This window comes from Rhodotorula graminis (genome assembly GCF_001329695.1).
Source record: "Rhodotorula graminis WP1 unplaced genomic scaffold RHOBAscaffold_5, whole genome shotgun sequence".
Classification (NCBI taxonomy): Eukaryota; Fungi; Basidiomycota; class Microbotryomycetes; order Sporidiobolales; family Sporidiobolaceae; genus Rhodotorula; species Rhodotorula graminis.
The window spans coordinates 487,722-505,992 of NW_017264932.1; the positions used below are offsets into that span (position 1 = coordinate 487,722).

The 18,271-nt window shown below is 67.7% G+C and overlaps 6 protein-coding genes across 6 annotated transcripts; 2 read left to right on the plus strand and 4 right to left on the minus strand.

Moving 5' to 3' along the window:
• Positions 1-338: 338 nt before the first annotated feature.
• Positions 339-3,956, minus strand: RHOBADRAFT_64830 (uncharacterized protein; the record flags this gene model as incomplete). The annotated part of the gene is made up of 7 exons (XM_018418591.1): positions 339-693; positions 759-932; positions 1,035-1,114; positions 1,238-1,601; positions 1,691-3,464; positions 3,603-3,725; positions 3,899-3,956. 7 exons carry the CDS (start codon positions 3,954-3,956, stop codon positions 678-680), a joined length of 2,589 nt encoding a protein of 862 aa, XP_018271839.1. The 3' UTR covers positions 339-677.
• Positions 3,957-4,432: 476 nt separating this feature from the next.
• On the minus strand, positions 4,433-5,217 carry RHOBADRAFT_35543 (uncharacterized protein; the record flags this gene model as incomplete). The annotated part of the gene is made up of 3 exons (XM_018413281.1): positions 4,433-4,535; positions 4,627-4,807; positions 4,872-5,217. Coding segments are annotated over 3 exons (630 nt in total), but the record flags the coding sequence as incomplete, so codon positions are not given.
• Positions 5,218-5,965: 748 nt separating this feature from the next.
• On the plus strand, positions 5,966-11,902 carry RHOBADRAFT_52818 (uncharacterized protein; the record flags this gene model as incomplete). Its single annotated transcript, XM_018416522.1, has 20 exons — positions 5,966-6,524; positions 6,601-6,689; positions 6,770-6,880; positions 6,949-7,191; positions 7,283-7,378; positions 7,444-7,581; positions 7,731-8,113; positions 8,213-8,235; positions 8,310-8,590; positions 8,689-9,315; positions 9,400-9,499; positions 9,565-9,675; positions 9,743-9,888; positions 9,971-10,105; positions 10,190-10,295; positions 10,374-10,560; positions 10,633-10,731; positions 10,817-10,902; positions 10,968-11,137; positions 11,220-11,902. The coding sequence occupies 20 exons, from the start codon at positions 5,966-5,968 to the stop codon at positions 11,790-11,792; spliced, it is 4,263 nt and encodes a 1,420-aa protein (XP_018271841.1). The 3' UTR covers positions 11,793-11,902.
• A 240-nt stretch (positions 11,903-12,142) lies between these two features.
• Positions 12,143-13,036, minus strand: RHOBADRAFT_43216 (uncharacterized protein; the record flags this gene model as incomplete). Its single annotated transcript, XM_018414189.1, has 5 exons — positions 12,143-12,277; positions 12,345-12,413; positions 12,529-12,684; positions 12,820-12,936; positions 12,998-13,036. 5 exons carry the CDS (start codon positions 13,034-13,036, stop codon positions 12,143-12,145), a joined length of 516 nt encoding a protein of 171 aa, XP_018271842.1.
• Positions 13,037-13,265: 229 nt separating this feature from the next.
• RHOBADRAFT_66283 (uncharacterized protein) lies at positions 13,266-15,656 on the minus strand. Its single transcript, XM_018418922.1, has 8 exons — positions 15,377-15,656; positions 14,537-15,304; positions 14,402-14,458; positions 14,181-14,331; positions 14,070-14,098; positions 13,892-13,998; positions 13,813-13,826; positions 13,266-13,465 (listed from the first exon to the last, which is right to left on the minus strand). The coding sequence occupies exons 1-8, from the start codon at positions 15,552-15,554 to the stop codon at positions 13,345-13,347; spliced, it is 1,425 nt and encodes a 474-aa protein (XP_018271843.1). The 5' UTR covers positions 15,555-15,656; the 3' UTR covers positions 13,266-13,344.
• A 580-nt stretch (positions 15,657-16,236) lies between these two features.
• RHOBADRAFT_52820 (uncharacterized protein) lies at positions 16,237-17,411 on the plus strand. The gene is made up of 4 exons (XM_018416523.1): positions 16,237-16,364; positions 16,512-16,652; positions 16,716-16,988; positions 17,068-17,411. Exons 1-4 carry the CDS (start codon positions 16,270-16,272, stop codon positions 17,174-17,176), a joined length of 618 nt encoding a protein of 205 aa, XP_018271844.1. The 5' UTR covers positions 16,237-16,269; the 3' UTR covers positions 17,177-17,411.
• The last annotated feature ends 860 nt before the right edge of the window (positions 17,412-18,271 follow it).

Below are 18,271 nucleotides of genomic sequence, written 5' to 3' on the forward strand. Positions count from 1 at the left end.
TGGGAATCAGGGGTCGACGGGTGGTGCTCGCCCGGGTGGCTGGTGCAAGCGAATGCACAGCAAGGCGAGATCTCGAGCCCTGGGCGAGGTGAGGGCGGACGTCGAGAGCGGCCGCCGGCTCGCGCCTTTCCCTTTTCCCCCGCCTGCTTCAATCGTCGAGACACCTTCGCGCGTCGGACTGCTCTCCTTTCCTCCCTCTCTCTCTCTCTCTACGTGCGAGTCCATCAGAGAGCCTCTCCACTTGCAGCCGAGGTGCGCGCGAGAAAAACCCACGTCGGGCCACAGCTTTTTCCACGTGCGACCGGCTCTCTCGCTCTCTCGTCCTCGACGTGGCGCGCAAGGTGCACGAGAACAGACGTTGCAAGGAATAGGGGACGCGAGTGGGAGGCAGAGAGAGGAGAGAGAGACACAAGGGCGGGGTAGGGTGGCTGAGAGTACAGGAGCACAGAAAACGCGGGAAGAGAGAGAGAGAGAAGGAGGCGAGGCGGCGAGGGGCAGGGGGAGGGTACCTCGCCGTCGACGACTGCTGGTGTCGAGCGTGTCGAGAGGCCGACGAGGTGTTGCTGTACAGGGGCGAGGGGAGGGCAAAGGCGAGGCAGGAGAGTGTCCATGGCGAACGGCGAACGGCGAGGGCGACGACGACGACGACGACGATGCGGCGCACGATGTGCGACGCTTTACTCCTGCCCGAAGCTGCACGACGAGGAAATGCGTCAGGACCATGCGCTTCGACAGGAGGAGGATGAAGGGGGACGCACCCCATCGTGTTCTCGATCGCAAACGCCAGCTTGGACTCGAGCGTGTCGTAGTCCGGGTACGGCGGGAGGTCGAGCCGGTTGAAGCATGTGTGGCTCTTGGGGAGCTGCGTCACCTCGCCCGACTTTTCGAGCGTGAACCGCCGAGGGCCGTCCGAGCCCTGCAGGTCCTTGAAGCTGTGCCGTGCGTCGCAAGGGAGAGGGTCAGTGTCGGGCCGGGCCGGGCGCGACGCGAGAGGGAGGAGGAACTCGGGGGAAGCAGGAGGGAAAAGGACGGACCCGTTGACCGGGATGCGGCTCGTGCCCGTCGTGAACTGGAGCAGGCGCGACTTCTTCTCGGTCGGCCACGACTTGACGGCCTGCGCGAGTGTCGAACAGGCGACGTCAATGACGACTCTTGAGGGTCAAAGAGAGGGAGCAGGCGGTGCTCGACCGGCGCAACGACGAGGAAGAGGACGAGATAAAGAGAGAGCGGGACGGACCTTCCAGAACCACTGGACGACCTCGTCCGTCTGCTGGTACCCGCGGTAGTCGGTGTGCTTCTGCCAGTCGTCGACGTCGATCTCGCTCATGCCGCCGATCAAGAGCTCAAGCTCGCGCTCGTCAAAGACGTTGATGAGCTCTTGCGGGATCAACTCGTTGAAGCCGCTCAGGAACGCCTTGAACTGGTCCTCGACGCGCCGCTGGATGCGCCACTCGACGATGAGCTGCACGTACTCCTTCTTGTTGTCGTTGGTCACCTCGATGTGCTGCCCGTCGGGCTTGAGGTCGATCGTGACCGTCTCGCCAAACCGGTCGTCCTCGGCCGAGAACGTGTTCTCGAGGACGTCCGTGATGTCGTTCTCGCTGCACGGCACGAGGCACGAGGGGGTCCGAGTCAGTTTGGGGCTGGCGCGCACTAGAGAGGGAGAGGGAGAAGAGGGCTGGGGACGCACAGCATCCACGCGAGCGAGCGGTACATCTCTGCGTCGACCGACTCCATGTCGGCGAGCGTGATCTTCTTCTTGAGGATCATCTTGTACAGGGCCGTGATGAAGTAGGCGTCGAGGAACCGGCGGTGGAACACGGCGAGCGACAGGACGCGGCCGATGAACTTGAAGTAGTTGAGGTGCTCTGGGTTGATCGACGAGTTGGGGTTGATCTGGAGCGTGTAGTTGTCGTGCGCCGAGTACTCGAAGAGGCAGTAGAACGGGTTGAACATCTCGTGGCTCAGGAGGAAGAAGAACTCGCGCGACAGGCCGCCATAGTCGAGGCCGTCCTCGCCGTCAAACTTGATCATGAGCCGCTTCTTGAGGTCGTTGGGCGTCTGGCGCATGATCTCGGCGTACGAGTCCTCAAAGATGTGCGTGCGGCGGACCTTGACGTGGCACTGGCCCGGGCTCGGCCGCAGCGCCGGCTGCGACCGGAAGTAGATGAGCTTGCGCCGGAAGTCGCGCTTGTACTGGGGCACGTTCTGGTCGAGCGACGACGGCAGGCGCGGGTCGTCCCACGTCGTCGTCTTGGTGTTGTGGTCGACAAAGTAGACGCGCGCGGTCGACGTGAGGCGCATCTCCCACCCGCTCGGGAGCGGGCCGAGCTGCGACACCGACTGGGGCTGCACCGTCAGGTTGTTGCCGTTGGGGCCCATGACGCGCAGGAGCTGCTGCCGGCGCGGGTCGACCCACGTCGTCGTGCGCGTGTTGTGGTCGACAAAGTACGGCCGGCCCTCGGGCGTGAACCGCTGCTCCCACCCGGCCGGCAGCGGGCCCGAGCCCTGCGTCGTCGCCGAGCTCGCCTGCGTGCCCGGCGCGCCTGGCGCTCCTCCTGCGGCGGCGGCGGCGGCAGCGGCGGCGCCGCCTGCTGCAGCCGCACCGGGCGTGCCCGCGCCCGCCGTGGTCGGCGTCGTCGCGCCCTGCGACGCGCCGTCGGCCGACGTGCCGAGGAACTCGTCGGCCGTCGTGCGGCCGCCCGCCCTCGAAGCCGACGACTGGGCCGCCGCGTTCGACTGAGCCGCCGTCGCCGCGCCGGCCGAGCCGCCGCCGCCGCCGCCGCCCATGGCCGCGAGCGCCGCCGCACCGGTGCTCGCGCCGGCCGCCGCACTCGGGCGCGTCCACGTCGTCGTGCGAGTCGTGTGGTCGACGTAGTACGTGCGACCGAGGTGGTCGACACGGCGCTCCCAACCGGCAGGGAGCGGGCCGTACTGGTCCTCGCGCGCGTTGAACTCGCGCGTCGTGCCCGTGCCGGCGTTGCCCGCCGCCGAGGGCGTCGACGCGTTGGGCGGAGCCGACGACGACGAGGCGGCCGCGGCACCGACCGACGCGCTCGACGCGGCGGCGCCCGTCGGCTCGGGGCGGGACGACGAGGCCGAGGCCGGCGTCGAGGCGGCGAGGGCCGAGGACGGCGACGAGGTCGAGCCGCTCGCGGCGCCGGCGGCCGAGGACGACGAAGCCGCCGTGATGGGCGCCGTCGTGGGCTGGCGAGGGGCGCCGCTGATGTTGGTCGTGAGGTGGACGATGAGCTTGCCGTGGACGACGAGCTGGTCGTTGGAGCGCTTGAGGTCGCGCGTGAACGTCTCCTCGCCGCCGAGGTCGAGGTCGACGCTGCTCGAGATGGGCAGGTTGATGACGCCGAGGAAGCCCTGGTCCTTCTTCTTGAACTTCTTCTGGTCAAAGATCTGGACCGTGAGGACGCTCGAGTCCTTGACCTCGACGTCGAACGACTCGTTCCAGTCTGCGTGCGCGAGGGAGGCGAACGAGTCAGTCACGGTGTCGTATCGAACGAGGCGGTACGAGGAGGGGGAGCGGGCGAGGCGATCTGGTTCATCCCTGCCGCCACCGCACCGCGATAAGAAGAGGAGGCGGGACGCACAAGGGTTGAGCGTCTTCTTGATGGCGGTCGTCGTCATGGTCTGCTCGCCGTCGACAGTCACGACGGCGAACGGATCCGGGAGCCTGAACACATCGCGCTTGGCGAGCGAGTCGGCGGCGACGACTGGGCGCGGTTGCACGGGGGAGAGTGGGTGGGCACGGTTGGCGATAGGGAGGACGACAGGTAGGCGGATCGACGCAAGGGGGGGGAAAGGGAGGGAGGGAGAGGTGTGGGTCAGCGACCTCGGTCTCGCCCCTCCGACGCCCACAGAGAGAGAGAGGGGGGGGCCGGCGCACCAGTGACGCGGATCTTGCGCCTGCGGTTCGGGTCCGGTGCGGCAGCTCCGCTCGACATGGCCTGGGCGTCGCGGTGGGCGGAGAGAGAGGGAGGGACGAGGTGCGACGAGGCGATGAGGCGATGGGCCGAGTTGCGCGCGCCCGAGGGTTGGCGAAAGCCGAGCTGGAACCGGGGGTGGCGCGGGCTGCGTACACAGGTGCGGCTTGGGTGGGCCGAGCTGGGCTGGCGTGCAGTCGGGCGCTGTGCGCGGTGTTGGTTGGTGAGGAGGAGGAGGAGGTCTCTCGCTCGCTCGCATCGCCGCTGCCGCGGTCGCCAAAAACGGCTCACCCTCGAGTGCTGCGCTTGTGCTTCCTCAGAGCACAGAGAGACAGTCGTCAAGCACTCGCAATACGCAGCAGAATCTCACAGAGAGCGACAAGATGCTCCCGCTCTCAGTCCTCCTCCTCGCTCGCTCGCGCACGACCAGCGTTCTCGCGGTCGTACAACACGAGCATGCAGTGATAGACACGTCTAAGCCTCCTCCCCGAGCACGCTCACCCGTCGTACTCTGTGAACGACGTGTGCCCACTCGACTCGGCGTGCTGCCTCGCCTCCTTCTCGCCCTTGAGCGCCGTCCCGCACTCGCCGCACTTGAGCCTGCGTCCGCCCGCGACATCTAGAGTCAGTTCTCGGCGCTCTTCAGGCGAGAGGAACGACCCGAGGAGGAGGAACGAGCGCAAGGACGCACGTGAACGAGGCCGTGTCGGTGTAGGCGTGCTGGGCCCGGAGCTGGGCGACGAGCGCGAGGGCCGCGTCGAGGAGGTGCTCCCGGTACCGCGGGAACACGGTCGTGTCAAAGTCGAGGTTGGGCGGCGGGAACGACGTCGAGGGCTCGGGCGGCGCGAACGAGAACGTGAGGGCGTCGTAGTCTGCGGGGCGACAAGGTCAGGCAGGGTCCGACTCGACCTCCTGAGAGAGGAGAGGGAGACGCACGGATCCCGCTGTAGACGATGAGCGCAAACTGCTCGTACCCGTCGCCCTCGCCAAAGCGGTCGACGCGCCCGGTCTGGACGTCGACCGACCAGATCTCGGTCGCAAAGTGGCGCGCAAACACGGCGAGCTCGATCGCGCCGCCCCAGCTCGACGGCTCGAGGATCGTCTCGACGTACTCGGCGGGTGGGCGCCCGAGGACGGCCTCGCTGTACGACGACGACGACGACGCCTCGTCGGCCTGGATGGCGCGCGCGACGACTTGGCGCAGGGTCGAGGCGACGTCGCGCTCGCCAGGCGAGAGGACGAGGCCGACGGCGCGGAACAGGCACGAGTTGTCGTCGGGGACCTGGCGCAGGACGAGGAAGCCGCCGTCGGCCTCGACAAAGGCGGGCAGGTCGGACGCGGCGGCGGACGAGGTGGTGGGCCGAGGCGGTGCGGCGGGCGCTAGAGGGGCGGCGGTCTTGCGGGTTGCAGAGGACGGAGCTTGAGGGGAGGGAGGGCGCTTTTGCGGGATCGACGAGGGTGCAGGTGCGGCGCTGGTGGAGGGTGAGGCGGCGGAGGAAGAGGACGCCGGCAGGGGGTCGCGTTCTGCGACGACGATGGCCTCGCCGCTCTTGATGCCGAGTGACGCCAAGGTGGCGGTAGGAGACGCTGTCGGGTCGAGCGGTTTCGGCGGGAAGCCAGTTCGGACTGCGTGCGCGAGGTGGGGAGCCGTCAGGTTCAAAGTCGAGGAGGACGAGGAGGCGACGACGCACGCTCTTGTCGCGCGCGAGGGATGCCGAGGTGCTGCTGGACATGGTCGTGCAGGTCTGCGAGGGTGGCGTCGCTGGCGAGGTTGGCGTTCGAGGTGCCGGTGGGGGCTCTGGCAGCAGGACGAGTCTGTCAGCGAGGTGGGACGGCGGGGCTTGGCTGCTTCGGGGAGAGGGAGAGGACTGACCGCAGGCGGAGCAGGACCATGGCACAGCAAGGGCACAGCAGCAGGGTGAGGAAGCAGAGGAACGAGATCCAAGTCGCGTCGTCGTCGCTCCCTCTCTCTCTCTCTCGCTCTCACCTCGACCCTGCGCCGCGTGCAGCCAGCTCAGGCAAGGCGCACTATGCCGCCCAAGAAGAAGCCGCGCACGACCGAGTCCATCTCGTCCGACCTCGCGTCGGCCTTTGCCGCGCTGTCGACCAACAAGCTCCACCCGGACCACCTCCCGCCCGACACGCTCCTGCGCGCCTACGGCCTCGGTGGGACTCGCACCGCCACCGAGCCCTTCCACCGCACGTGCCCCAACCGCTGGACCGCCGACCCGACGCCGCCGCCGCCGCCGACTCGGGCCCACGACGCCCGCACCTCGTCTCGCTCGTCGCCCTCGACCTCTGCGTCCTCGTCGCGCCACAAGCCCGACACCTCGACCGACGTCATCGTCCTCGACTCGGCAGACGACGACGACGACGACGACGACGACATTGTCGAGTCGGACGACCTGTCGATCCAGGCCGGCCTCAAACGCAGCGCCGCCGCCGCCTCTACCTCGACCAAGAGCAAGGCCAAGGCCAAGGGCAAGGCCAAGCCGGTCCACAACGCCGACAAGCCCTGCTCGCCCGACGCGTGCAAGGACAACCCGCGGTGCCTCAACTGGCTCGGCCAGGACAAGTGGGAGAAGGACAGTGCGTCGCGACCTCGTCCCCTCGTCGGCCCCGACCCGGCTCACTCACTGACTCGCCCGCTCCCGCTCGCCCACAGGCAAGGCGCGCAAGGACTTTCGCAAGGCGGCCGGCCTGCCGGACGACCCGACCAACGACCGCGACCCGGACACGCCCGTCGGCCTCAGGGTGCGTTCTCGCCCGTCCTCCCTCCCTCTCTCTGTCTCGTCGGTTCCTAACTCACTCTGTCGCACCTCGACGCTCTGCAGAACCTCGGCGCGACGTGCTACGCCAACTCGTTCCTCCAGGTGTGGTACCGCGACGTCAAGTTCCGCGAGGGCGTCTACTCTTGCCTCCCTCCCGCGAACGGCAACGTCGAGGTGCGCCCCCTCTCCCTCTCTCTCCTTCCTCTCCCTGTCCACTCTGACGTCCCACCCTCGCGCCGCAGGCCTCGCCCCTGTTCCAGCTCCAGGTCCTGTTCGCGTTCCTCCAGTCGTCGCAGCAGGCCGTGTACGACCCGGACCCGCTCGTCGAGGCGCTCAAGATCAAGCGCACCGAGCAGCAGGACGCCCAAGAGTTTTCGAAACTGTTCCTCACCTTGCTCGACTGGGAGTTCAAGAAGCAGGGCAAGCGCGCAGAGGGCGAGGGCAGCGCGAGCGGCAACAAGGTGGCGAGGATCGTCGAGGAGCAGGTGCGTGCGCGGTTTCCGCTCCTCCTTCTTCTCGTCGTGGGACTCGCCTCGAGTCGTCGATCCTGATTGTCGCGCTTGTCGACGTACGCAGTTCGAGGGCAAGATGACCTACGGGACCGAGTGCCTGACGTGCGGCAACAAGTCGGAGCGCACCTCGACCTTCCTCGAGCTCGAGGTCAACCTCACTGTCCGTCCCTCGCTCTTCTCTCTCTCTCTCTCCATAACGAGCAACCCCTGACCGTCCACCCGCAGCGCGCGTGCAAGCTCGAGGACCGCATCGAGGCGTCGTTCGACAAGGAGCAGCTCTACGGCGACAACCAGTACCTGTGCGAGCGGTGCGACGCCAAGCGCGACGCGGTGCGGTACAGCTACCTGTCGGCGCTTCCTCCTGTACGTCGAACGCTCTCTCCCTCTCGTACGGCGCACGGTCCCTCCTCCTGCCGCTCGCCCTGCCTCCCTCGCCCTCCCTCGCCGCGCAACCCCCTTTCCTACTGAGGACGACGAGCCTGACCCTTTCCCCGTCATCCATCCCCTCGCAGGTCCTCCACTTTTCCCTCCTGCGCTTCGTCTTCTCGCCCAAGGACTTTTCGCGCTCAAAGTCGCAGCACGCGATCGCGTACCCGCTCTCGCTCGACATGGGCCCCCACCTGCCCGTCGACGCGCGCACGGGCAAGCGACCCTCGGACGTGTGGTACGACCTCAAGGGCGTCCTCATGCACAAGGGCCAGAGCGCGCACCATGGGCACTACGTCGCGCAGGTGTTTGACGAGACGCGCGCCAAGTGGTTCCTGTTTGACGACGAGAGCGTCGAGGCCATCGACGACTTGAACGCGCCGACCGTGCACGACGAGGACGACGAGCCCGTCGTCGCCAAGAAGAAGAAGCTCGCGGCGGGCTTTACGCGCAACAAGGACGGCTCGATGTGCGTCCCCTGTCCCCTTACTCTCTATCTCCCTCGTTTTGCTCGACTCGAGTGCGCCTCGGGTCAGGGACGCCGGCTCACCCGCCCTCTCTCGCGCAGCCTCCCCAAGTCCAAGGACGCCTGTGCGCCGCGCCCTGCTCCCCCTCTCCCTCCTCCTGTCTCGTCCCGCCCGTCCTGACCTCCCACACCGAAACAGACATGCTCATCTACACTCGCCGCGACTCGACCGCCTCGGGCCCTCCCTCGACCTCCTCGTCCGCCTCCTCTACCGGCGCCGCCCCCGCACCCGCACCCGCACCCGCGGCCGAGCCGACCCCGCCCGCTCTCGCGCAGAGGACGGTCGAGCGCCTCGACACGGCGTACCGCGCCGACGTCGAAGCGTACGAGCGCCAGGCGGCCGACGTCGAGCGCAGGTTTGACGAGGTGCGCGAGGGCAAGAGGAGGGTGTACCGCTCGTGGGCCGTCGAGGAGGACGATGTGCGTCTCCTTCTCTCCCTCCCTAGCTCCATCTCCCTCTCTCGTTCCCCCTCTTCGAGTCTCCCCGTTCCTTATTGACGCTGTCGCCCGTCCTGCAGGAGGAGGCGTTCCTCGTCGACAAGGTCGAGCTGCGCAGGTGGCTCGAGGACGGGCTCAAGGTGCGCAAGCCGGCGTCGGACGAGGGCAAGGGCAAGGGCAAGGAGGACGGCAAGGGCGAGGGCGAGGGCGAGGGCAAGGCGGGCGCAGTCGAGGGCGCGAGCGGCGACGTCGAGATGGTCGACGGCGGCGAGGGCGACAAGTCGGCGTCGACCGAGGGCGACGAGCACGGCGAGGACGTCAAGATGACCTCGGCCGACACGTCCACCGCGACGGCGAGCGACGACGGCCCGAGCACGCCCGCCGAGCCGCTCCAGTCGACCCTCGGCGCGCAGCTCGACAGCGCGTCGGCCGCCCCGAACGGCGACGCCCACGCCGCCGACTCGCCGCGCGAGGTCAACGGCAAGGACAAGGGCAAAGGCCGGGCGCTCGACCAGGACGACGAGCGAGACGAGCTGCCGCACCCGAGCAAGCTCGGCAACGGCTCGGCGGCGTCGGCAGCGTCGAGCGGCGACAAGGAGCAGGGCGTCGGCGCCGAGGACGTCAAGACGATCAGCAACGCCGACGTCGTGTGCGAGCATGGCAAGGCGGACCCGAGGAGGGCCGAGCAGATGAAGCGCGTGTCGCAGGTGCGCCCGGACCTCTCCTCTCTCGGCGGGCTCTCGGTCGTTCGACGAGAACCTCACTGATTCTGGTAGTCCTTTGTCGCACAGATGGGCATCATGGCACTGCGCGACCTCGGCGTGTCGATCGAGACCGAGCTCCTCATCCCTCGCGACCTGTGCCGCCACTGCGTCGGCGGGCTCGCAGCCGGTCCGTCCTCCCGCCTCTCTCTTCCTCCCCGTCCCGACATCTGACTCTTCTCGACGAGCCTGCAGACCACCTGTACGCGCTCGAGCACCCGAAGCGCGTCGCCGAGTACGACGCCGCCAACACCGACCGCAACCCGAACCTCAAGACCTTTACCATCTCCAAGACGTGGCTCACGGGTCCGTCGCCGCTTGCTCTGCCTGCCCATGGGCTCGCCGGGACTGACTCGGCCCTCGCCCGTCGCAGACTGGCGCCGCATCTCGCCCAAGATGCACGTCCGAGGCTCGTTCGCCGACCCGAGCCCGTCCGACGAGCCGTACCGCTCCGACGTCATCTGCCCGCACGGCGGCCTGCAGCCCGACATCAAGCGCCGCTCCATCGTCATGGCCGACGTGCGTCCCACGTCCTCTCTCTCGTCGTCGCGTCCTCCTCGACCTGACTCTCTCTCCTTTCCCCCTCGCGCCGCGACAACAGGCCGTCAAGGTCCTCAAGAAGGCCATCCCGGGCTGGATGCCCGTCGAGCTCGACCTGTGCGAGGTCTGTGAGGCCGAGCACATGGTCAACGTCGACGGCTTTGGCGAGCTCAAGAAGCAGCACGTGCTCGAGAAGGTGCGCCTCGCCCTCTCTCTCTTTCTCTCTCTCTGCGCCGCCCGACGAGGGAGGAACGCTACTGACAAAGTTCAACTCGAGCAGAAGAGCCTCAAGACGGTCCTCGCGGCGGCCGGCGGCCAGACCAAGCTCAACGGGGCGCGGTTGGCCATCAACGAGAACCCGGGCTTCGACCACGTCGTCAACAAGGGTCCGTCCTCCCCTCTCTCTCTCTCGCTTTGCGGGTCCTCGAGCATGCGGCCTAACTCTTGCTCGACCTGCCTCGCAGAGTGGTTCCGCAAGTGGGTCACGTGGATGCGCGGCGCGCCCGGGCAGAACCCTCGACCGGGCAAGCTCGACAACAGCCGCCTCCTCTGCAGGCACGGCCTCCTGTGCCTCGACGTCCCGCTCGAGGTCGAGACGTCGCGCAACGTCGAGATTGTGCCGCCCAAAGAATGGAGCGTGCTCGAGCAGTGGTGCATCCCTGACCCCCTCGACTCGTTCGGCGACCGTCTCGCCCTCGAGCTCACGTCTTCTCGCGCCCGCAGCTACGACGCCGGGCCCAAGATCCACATCTGGGCGACGGGACGCAACGGTGCTGCGCCCGCGTCGAACCCGGCCGTCTGCGACGAGTGCCTCGAGGAGAGGTGCGCCCGGACCTCTCCTCTCGTCCCGGTCCATCCCGAGCCCGTCCTGACCTTCTCCTCTTTCCTTTCCTTCCCCCTCACACAGCCGCAAGAACTTCTCGACGGCCGAGGTGCGCGTCGTCAGGCTCGGCGAGAGCGACTTTGACGAGGCCGGCCAGCGCAAGCCCGCAGGTGCGTCTTTCTCTCCCTGTTCGTCCCTCTCTCGCCCGATCTTGACCTTTGTCCTCTCCCTGCAGAAGCCGGCTCGCCCGAGGTCGACCGCAAGCCGTCGCCGCCGTCCCACCGCGGCCCCGTTGGAGGCCGCACGTCGAGCCGCATCGCCAACAAGACCAACCCGTTCTTCGCCAAGAGCGCCAAGTTCATCAACGTGGCCAAGGGCGACCTCGTCAGGCACCTCAAGCACAAGGTGCGCCCCCTCTCGCGCTCTCTCTCTCTCTCTCCTGTTCATCGCCTGGTCCTGACCGAGCCGACGGCACCTCGACCTGCAGATCGAGGAGGAGACGCAGATCCCGTTCGCCGCCCAGCGCCTCTTCTTCAAGCACGCCGAGCTCGACGAGGCGTCGGCGAGCGTCGACGACCTCGGCCTCGCCGCCGGCGACACGCTCGAGGTCTTTGCCGTCGACACCAACGTCGACCTCGACCAGCTCGACGACGACCCGGACTCGGGTGCCACCAACAAAAAGCGCCGCAAGCGCAAGCGCGAGGAGGGCTTTGGTGGAACGGGCCTGTTTGGGTTCGAGCTTGCGCTCGAGGGCGTCGATGAGGCGGACGCGGAGGCGATCCGGAGGGCCGTCGCTGAGGACGCGGCGGAACAGGGCGAGGGAGAGGGCGAGGGCGACGGGAACGACCTCGGCGCGGGCGCCGACGCCGAGTCGTCCATGTGCAACGGTCGAGCGCCGGGCGCCAACGGTCGAGCGAGCGTGAGCGGCCGCCGGTCGTCGTCCTCGTCGGCGGCGGTCAAGATGGACGACGAGCGCGCCGTCAAGTGTCCGAGGTGCACGTTCGACAATGCGGCGGGCCTCGCGGTGTGCGAGCTGTGCGACGCGCCGCTGGGAGGGTGAGTGAGCGGGTGCGGCAGCGTGTCGTCGGGGAGGAGCCGGTTGAGAAGGTCCGCTTTGAGTTTTCGTCGTCGCTTGTTGTGCAACCCTCGCAATGTTCGTGCCTCGTTGTCTGTGCGCTCTCGATGCAGAGAGAGCGGAGGAGGAGGGAGGAGCTGAGCTCGTCCGCTGTTTGCTCGCGAGCGACGCTCAGGCCGCGCTTGCCGTCCACGTTTGCGTCGACAAAGGACCTCTCTCTCCTCTCTCTCTTTTCGGCTCTCGACCAGTGAAGTGATTTTGTACGACACGTGCGAGCTGACAGAGAGACAAAGGAAAGCTACAACAAGCGAGCAGCAGAACCGCGGCCGACGACCTCAGAGCGGCTCGACCCTGACCTCGCCTCCGTCGACCGAGAAGCGGTGCACGCCGTCGCTCAGGTCGTCCCTCGCCTCGGGCAGCTTGAGGATGCCGAGCTCCTTGAGCGCCGTGAGGAGCGCGTCGGGTCCGCTCTGCAGGGAACGAGGGCGCAAGTCAGCGTCGCGGACTAGAAAGGTAGGGGAGGTCCGAGCGACGGACCGCGAGTTCGAGTGCGCCGAGGAGTGCGACGAGGGCCCTCGACACCATCTCGTCCGACACGTGGGACGTCTGCAGAGAGAGAGAGAGAGCCGAGCTGCTCAGAGTCACCCAGGCTCGACCGTCGCACGCGGCCAAAGCGCTCGACGAACGACCCAGAGGAGGAGGGAACGACGGCTCGACTCACGCCTCGCCCGACCCGCAGGACCTTGTCGAGCTCGATGTCGCGCGCGATGGGCGACAGGGCCTTGGTCGAGAAGGCGAGCGCGAGCGAGTTGTACTCGCTGCCCGTGTGCGGGCCGGGAGCGAGGTACAGCGCCTTGGTGGCGACGGCGCGAGAGACCTGCGAGTGGGTGTCGAAGTATGGGGAAGGGAGTGTCAGCTCGACGTCCTGTGCCACCTTCAGCGCACAGCCCGGGGCGGCAGCGCAAAAGGCCGCCGCCTCGAGCCGTGCAGAGGAGGGCGAGCGAGGACACACCGCTTCTCCAAGCCGCGCCAGCTCGGTGTTGTTGTGGGTCGCGCTCAAGCTCGAGTGCGTGAGTGCCGTCGTCGCGAGGCCCTTGGCGAGGTGCGAGTAGAAGTGGAGCGAGGGTGCCTGTGGGCGCGACGGCGTGAGCTGGCGCGAGGAGAAGAGAAGGGGGAGCGGTGGAGCGCACCTTGTTGCGCAGAGCTTTGAGCCTCTCCTCGATATCCATTGCGTGTCGAGGGCGAGCTCTGACAGCGACTAGAGCGAGCGAGAGAGAGAGAGAAGGGAGGAGGAGGAGGAGAGCCGAGCGGGGCGAGCCAACCTTGAGTTCGTCGTACCGGCAAGTCCGCCCCGACGAACGACGGACAGGGGCTCGAGTGAGCGCGCAGATCCTCGCAGTCGATCGAGCGTGGTCACCGACGCCCGATCAAGGCGCAAACAAGCCAACAAGCCAAGTCGACCTTCTCAAACTCGCACTCGCGCTCCGACATTGCAGCTCCCTCCTCGCTCGCTCGCTCGCTCGCTCGTTCGATAACTCTACTCTAGAACCCGTTCGGCACCTCGTCCGGCAGCGCGTACGTGACGTGCCGCTCCTTGCCCTGGTCCGTTCCGCCGCCGCTCGCAGCATGGTCCTGCCTCCCGACCTCGGTCCTCGAGCCGGACGACACGCTGACGGGCGCCGTCCCGGGCACGACCGCCATCTTGGGCGCCGCCGCCGCCGAGCCCTTGGCAGAGCCGCCCTCGCGCGACCCGTCGTCGAGCTCGCCCTCGTCGACCGAGCAGCCATCATCGGCCGACGCCGCCGACCCGTCAAAGCTCGGGCGGCGACTGTGCGCGCGACTCGGCGGACCGGGCGTGCCCACGGCGCTCGGGGTCGCCGTGCCGCCGGCGGCGTCGGCCTCGTTGATGGCGCGCCGGCGCCACCACGAGGGCGCATTGTTGTCGTCGTTCTTGGCCGAGAAGGACGACTTTGTGCGCGCGATGGCGAGCGGGGCTTTGGCGAGCGGGATCGTGATGCCCTGTGCGAGTGGCCCAAGTCAGGCAACGGGAAAGAGGAGGGCGCGAAAAGGAGGGAGAGACGCACGTGGACGATGGTCGACGACATGGCCATGAAGATGACGACGGGGAAGATGACCTCGCGCAGGACGACGCGCTCCTCGGGAAGCGTCTCGAGCGCGAGGATGGCGTAGTCTGCAGAGGCGAGCGCAAGTCAGAACCCGAGGCGACGACGGCGTGACCGAGAGAGAGAAAGAGAGACGCACAGAGCGCAGAGACGCCGATCGGGCCGAACCTGCGGGCGCTCAAGCCAAGCGGGTCAGCAACGGTTCCGGGCGACGCCGAAAAAAGGGAGAGAGAGAGAGAAGGAGACGCACCAGCCGGCAAAGAGACCCTCCTTGAGGCCGTCGAGGGCCGGGATGTACCGGTACAAGAGCAACATGGCCGGCAGGCGACGGAAGAGGAGGATGCAGATGGCGAACAGGACGAGGCGCCACGGGACGAGGTGCTCGCTCGAGAACTCGGACCCTGCAGTTCGAGGCGACCGAGTCAGGTCGGCGCGTCGAGATGAGCGAGAGGGGGGGCGGGAGGGACGCACAAGGGATGAGCGCGCCGATGTAGATGAAGGTCGCCGTGTCGAGCAGGCCGTCGATGACTGTCGGCGAGGCAGAGCGTCAGTCTCGCTGTGACGCACAGAGAAAGAGAGAGAGAGAGAGGGAGAGCCGGGACGCACCGTCCTGGAACGTGTCCTCGTGCTCGTGCTTCTCGATGCGGTAAAAGTCGTGCCACGTCAGGCTGTTGCCGGCGACGAAGCAGGCGAGGATGTCGTCGCTGCCGAGGATGCCGACGACGCCGAGCGTAAACAGGGCGAGGCCGACGCCGTACGCGAGGAACGACTCGTGGTCGACCAGCTGGCGCGCGTGGCAGAACTTGAGCGTCTTGGCCGCGAGGAAGCCAATGACGGCGCCGATCGCGCACGACAGGAAGATCTGGTACAGCCACGTCGTGACGACCCAGTGGGCGATCGACTGGCCAATGTCGCGCCCGTGGTTCGAGCGCTGCATGAGGTTGAGCGCGATGAAGAGGAACGGGAACCCGAGGCCGTCGTTGGCGCCCGACTCGGCAGAGATGATGTCGCGCACGGCCTTGGGCACGTGCTTCTCGGCGTACCGGCCCTTGACGATGGCGTTGGCGAGGATCGGGTCGGTCGGGGTGATGCACGCCGAGATGGCGAGCGCCTCGAGGAACGTGAGGTCCTTGATGAACAGGAGGATGAAGCCCGCCGAGATGAACCAGCCCGCCGTCATGATGGGCCCGAGGAGCATGAAGAGGGACCTCGCCTCGCGGCGCAGGTACGCGGCGGGCAGGTCGATGCCGGCGAACATGACCTGGATCCCGATGACGACGCGCATGATCTGGAACGTGAGGTTGCGCCGCGACTCCTCGTCGAACGACGTCCATTGCCACGGCGATATCCAGTCGAGGCCGATTGGTCCGACGGCTGCAGTACGAGGTGGGGGTCAGTTCGTCGACCTTGAACTGGTCCGGGCAAAGAGGACGAAGCGGGACGCACCGATACCGACGCAGAGGGCGATGAGGGCCGACGACATGAGGAGGCGGGCCTTGAGGAGGTACGACAACTGGCCAATCGTGACCAAGTAAAATCCTAGCACACCGAGCGCAACTGAGAACTTGGTGAGATCGAGCGAGGCCCAGGGCTGCAGGACGTTGTGGTCCTCGTGCGTGGCCATGATGGGCGGCGGTGTGGTGAGGCTAGAGTGGCGCTAGCGGGGTGCGGCGTGCGGCGGGGGCCGTGGTGGACGGTGTGGTGAGGCTAGAGTGGTGCTATGTAGCGCAGTGCGACGGTGGGGGCCGTGGGAGGCTGTCGTTATTCGCGCGAGATGAGCGAGTGGAGGAGGAGGGTGCAGGCGGGCATGCGGTACGGGCGAGGGCGAGGGCGGGCTCGATAGGGAGCTGTGCAGGTGCTGTGACTGTCGGCACTGGTGCGCGCGTCGCTCGAGCGGTGTGGCGGAGCTGGCGAGGTCGGCAAGGGGAGGAAGAGACGGGAGATTCGAGGCGGCGCCAAGCGACTCGCCGTCTCACCTTTTCCCGTGCAGAACGTGGGCGACGAGCGCCGTCTTGCCCTGTCGTCCCTGGTAGCTGCAGGCATGAGTAGGGCATCCCGCGAGAACGACGACTTGGGCTCGGGCTCGAGTGCGCGCCGAGGGAGCTGCACGGACCTCATCGACAGCGCGTCCACCGGCCCTTCCTCCTCGGAGCTGCGCTAGACTGCTTCTGAGCACAGCCTGAGCACCTGCGCACGCAAGCTCCACGGCGACTGCGAGGTTCGGCCAGTTGCACCGCCTCCTCGGCTGTCATCGGTCTGCCTCCTCCTCCCCTCAGCTCCTCCTCTCCCTCCTCGCACTTGACCAGCTGCACATCCACCACACCCGCCACACTTGTACCATGCGCACCTCTCTCTTCACCACCGCCCTCGTCGTCGCCGCCGCCTCGAGCGCCATCGCCGCCCCGGCCGACGTTTACGACAAGCGCCAGTTCGGGTGAGTCGTCCTCCCGCCTTGTCGCTGCGCAGCTCGAGCGCTCGAGCGACTCGCGCTAGCTCCCGGCGACCCAGCCGAGCGAGCGGGTCCCTCGACGATCCTCCCGCAGTCGCTGACTCGTCCTCCCTCCCTCCCGTCGTCCCGCAGCGGCCTCACCTCGGTCCTCGGCGATGTCACGAGCGTCGCGGGCGACATCACGAGCGGCGCCGCCGGTGCTTTCTCGACCCTGACGAGCGGCGCCGTCGGAGCCTTCTCGACCCTGACGAGCGCGGGCGCGACTGGCTTCGAGTGCGTCCCTCTCGCCTCTCCTCCAGCACCGAGGTCCCGACTGACCTGGCGCTCTCTCCGCAGGTACGTCACCTCGGGCGCCGACGGCGTCCTGTCGACCGTGACCTCGTTCGGCGAGGGCGCCTTTTCGTCGGCGACGAGCGGCGCCGCCGGCGCGTTCAGCACGGCGACGAGCGGTGCGGCGGGCGCGTTCAGCACCGCGACCGACGGTGCTGGCAGCGTCATCTCGCAGGGCACGAGCGGCGCCGCGGGCGCCTTCAGCTCGGCGACCGACGGCGCCGGCAGCGTCGTTTCGCAGGGCACGAGCGGCGTGCAGCAGGCAACGTCGGCTGTTGCGTGAGCTCTCTCTCTCGCCCTCCCTTCGTCTCTCTCGTCAACGACGCACTGACCCTCTCGTCGATGTGCACCCTCGTAGCGGCGGCTCGAACCCGGCGGCCAAGCTCTCGTTCTCGCCCGTCGCCTTCCTGTCGGCCGTCCTCGTGAGCGGCGCGGCCCTCGCCGGCGGCGCTTTCGTCCTCGCCTAAGCCGAGCCCGGCGCATGGGTCGAAGCGTCCGTCGACGGGAGGCTCCGGCCCTCTCGCCCGAACCGGACCCACCGCCAATCTCGCGCTTCTCCGGCCCCTTCCTCGACCTTGTCGCGCGAGCTCTGGCTCCCCCTTCCTCCAGCCTTTCAACTATCCCCCCTTCTCTCACCTCGCTAGTACATACACCCTCTCTCTGCCTCTCGACCTGAGCCTGCAATGCCCGTCGTCCTGCGTCCGTCGCGAGCGAGTGAGAGAAAGGTCCGAGCGATCGTCCGCGCTGCAGACGACTCGTGGTCGAGCCCACCTGCAGCGTACGCCGGCCAGATGGCATTACAGTCGCCCACCTGCCGTTCGAGGCAGCGCCCGCATGCACGGGCGAGAGCGAAGTGTCGTTCAACCCGGGGGAGGACGAGCAGTTTGCGATCGACTCGCGACGACGGCCGACGAGAGGGCGATGGCGAGCGCGTCTCTCGGCCTCGTTTGCGAGTGACGACCCTGCTGCTGCAGGGCGCCCTGCATCTCTCGCCCGTCGACGCCTCGCGTTTGAGAAGGTCGCGCTCCTGCTCCTCCTCGACGACTGAGGCGAGAGAGGGTCCAAGTGACGGACAGAGTTCGTTCCCGCGCGCGCGCGCGCTTCCGCGACATAGCAATCGAGGCCCCTCTCGAGATGCGGAGAGCTCCCATCACGCTCGCATACGAGGGAGGTCCGAGCGAGTTGCACGGGCACGGGGGGAGCGACACAGTTGGTGCTCAAGGCGACTCGGAGGTTGCGGGCCCAAATGGCGGTTGACGCGGGTGTGGAATGCTCGCGGCGGTTCGGCCGGGTCACTCAGAGAGCTCTTTCAAGGCCGCCGAGCCTGGCGTCAGAGCTGCGGGCGTGCGCGCGCGCCCGCCGCGTCGTCGTCGCTCAACTTGAGAGCGAGTGCCAGCACCTCGTCCTCACCCAGCTCACGGCGAGCCTGTCCAGCCAGAGCAGAGCCGACGACGACCCGCCCGACTGGCCGTCCCTGAGGTTCCTTTGTCGAGAACAAGCTCCCGCGGACGCTGCCCTCCCCCGACCGACCGGCCGACCTCACTATTTGTTTTAGGCGGTTT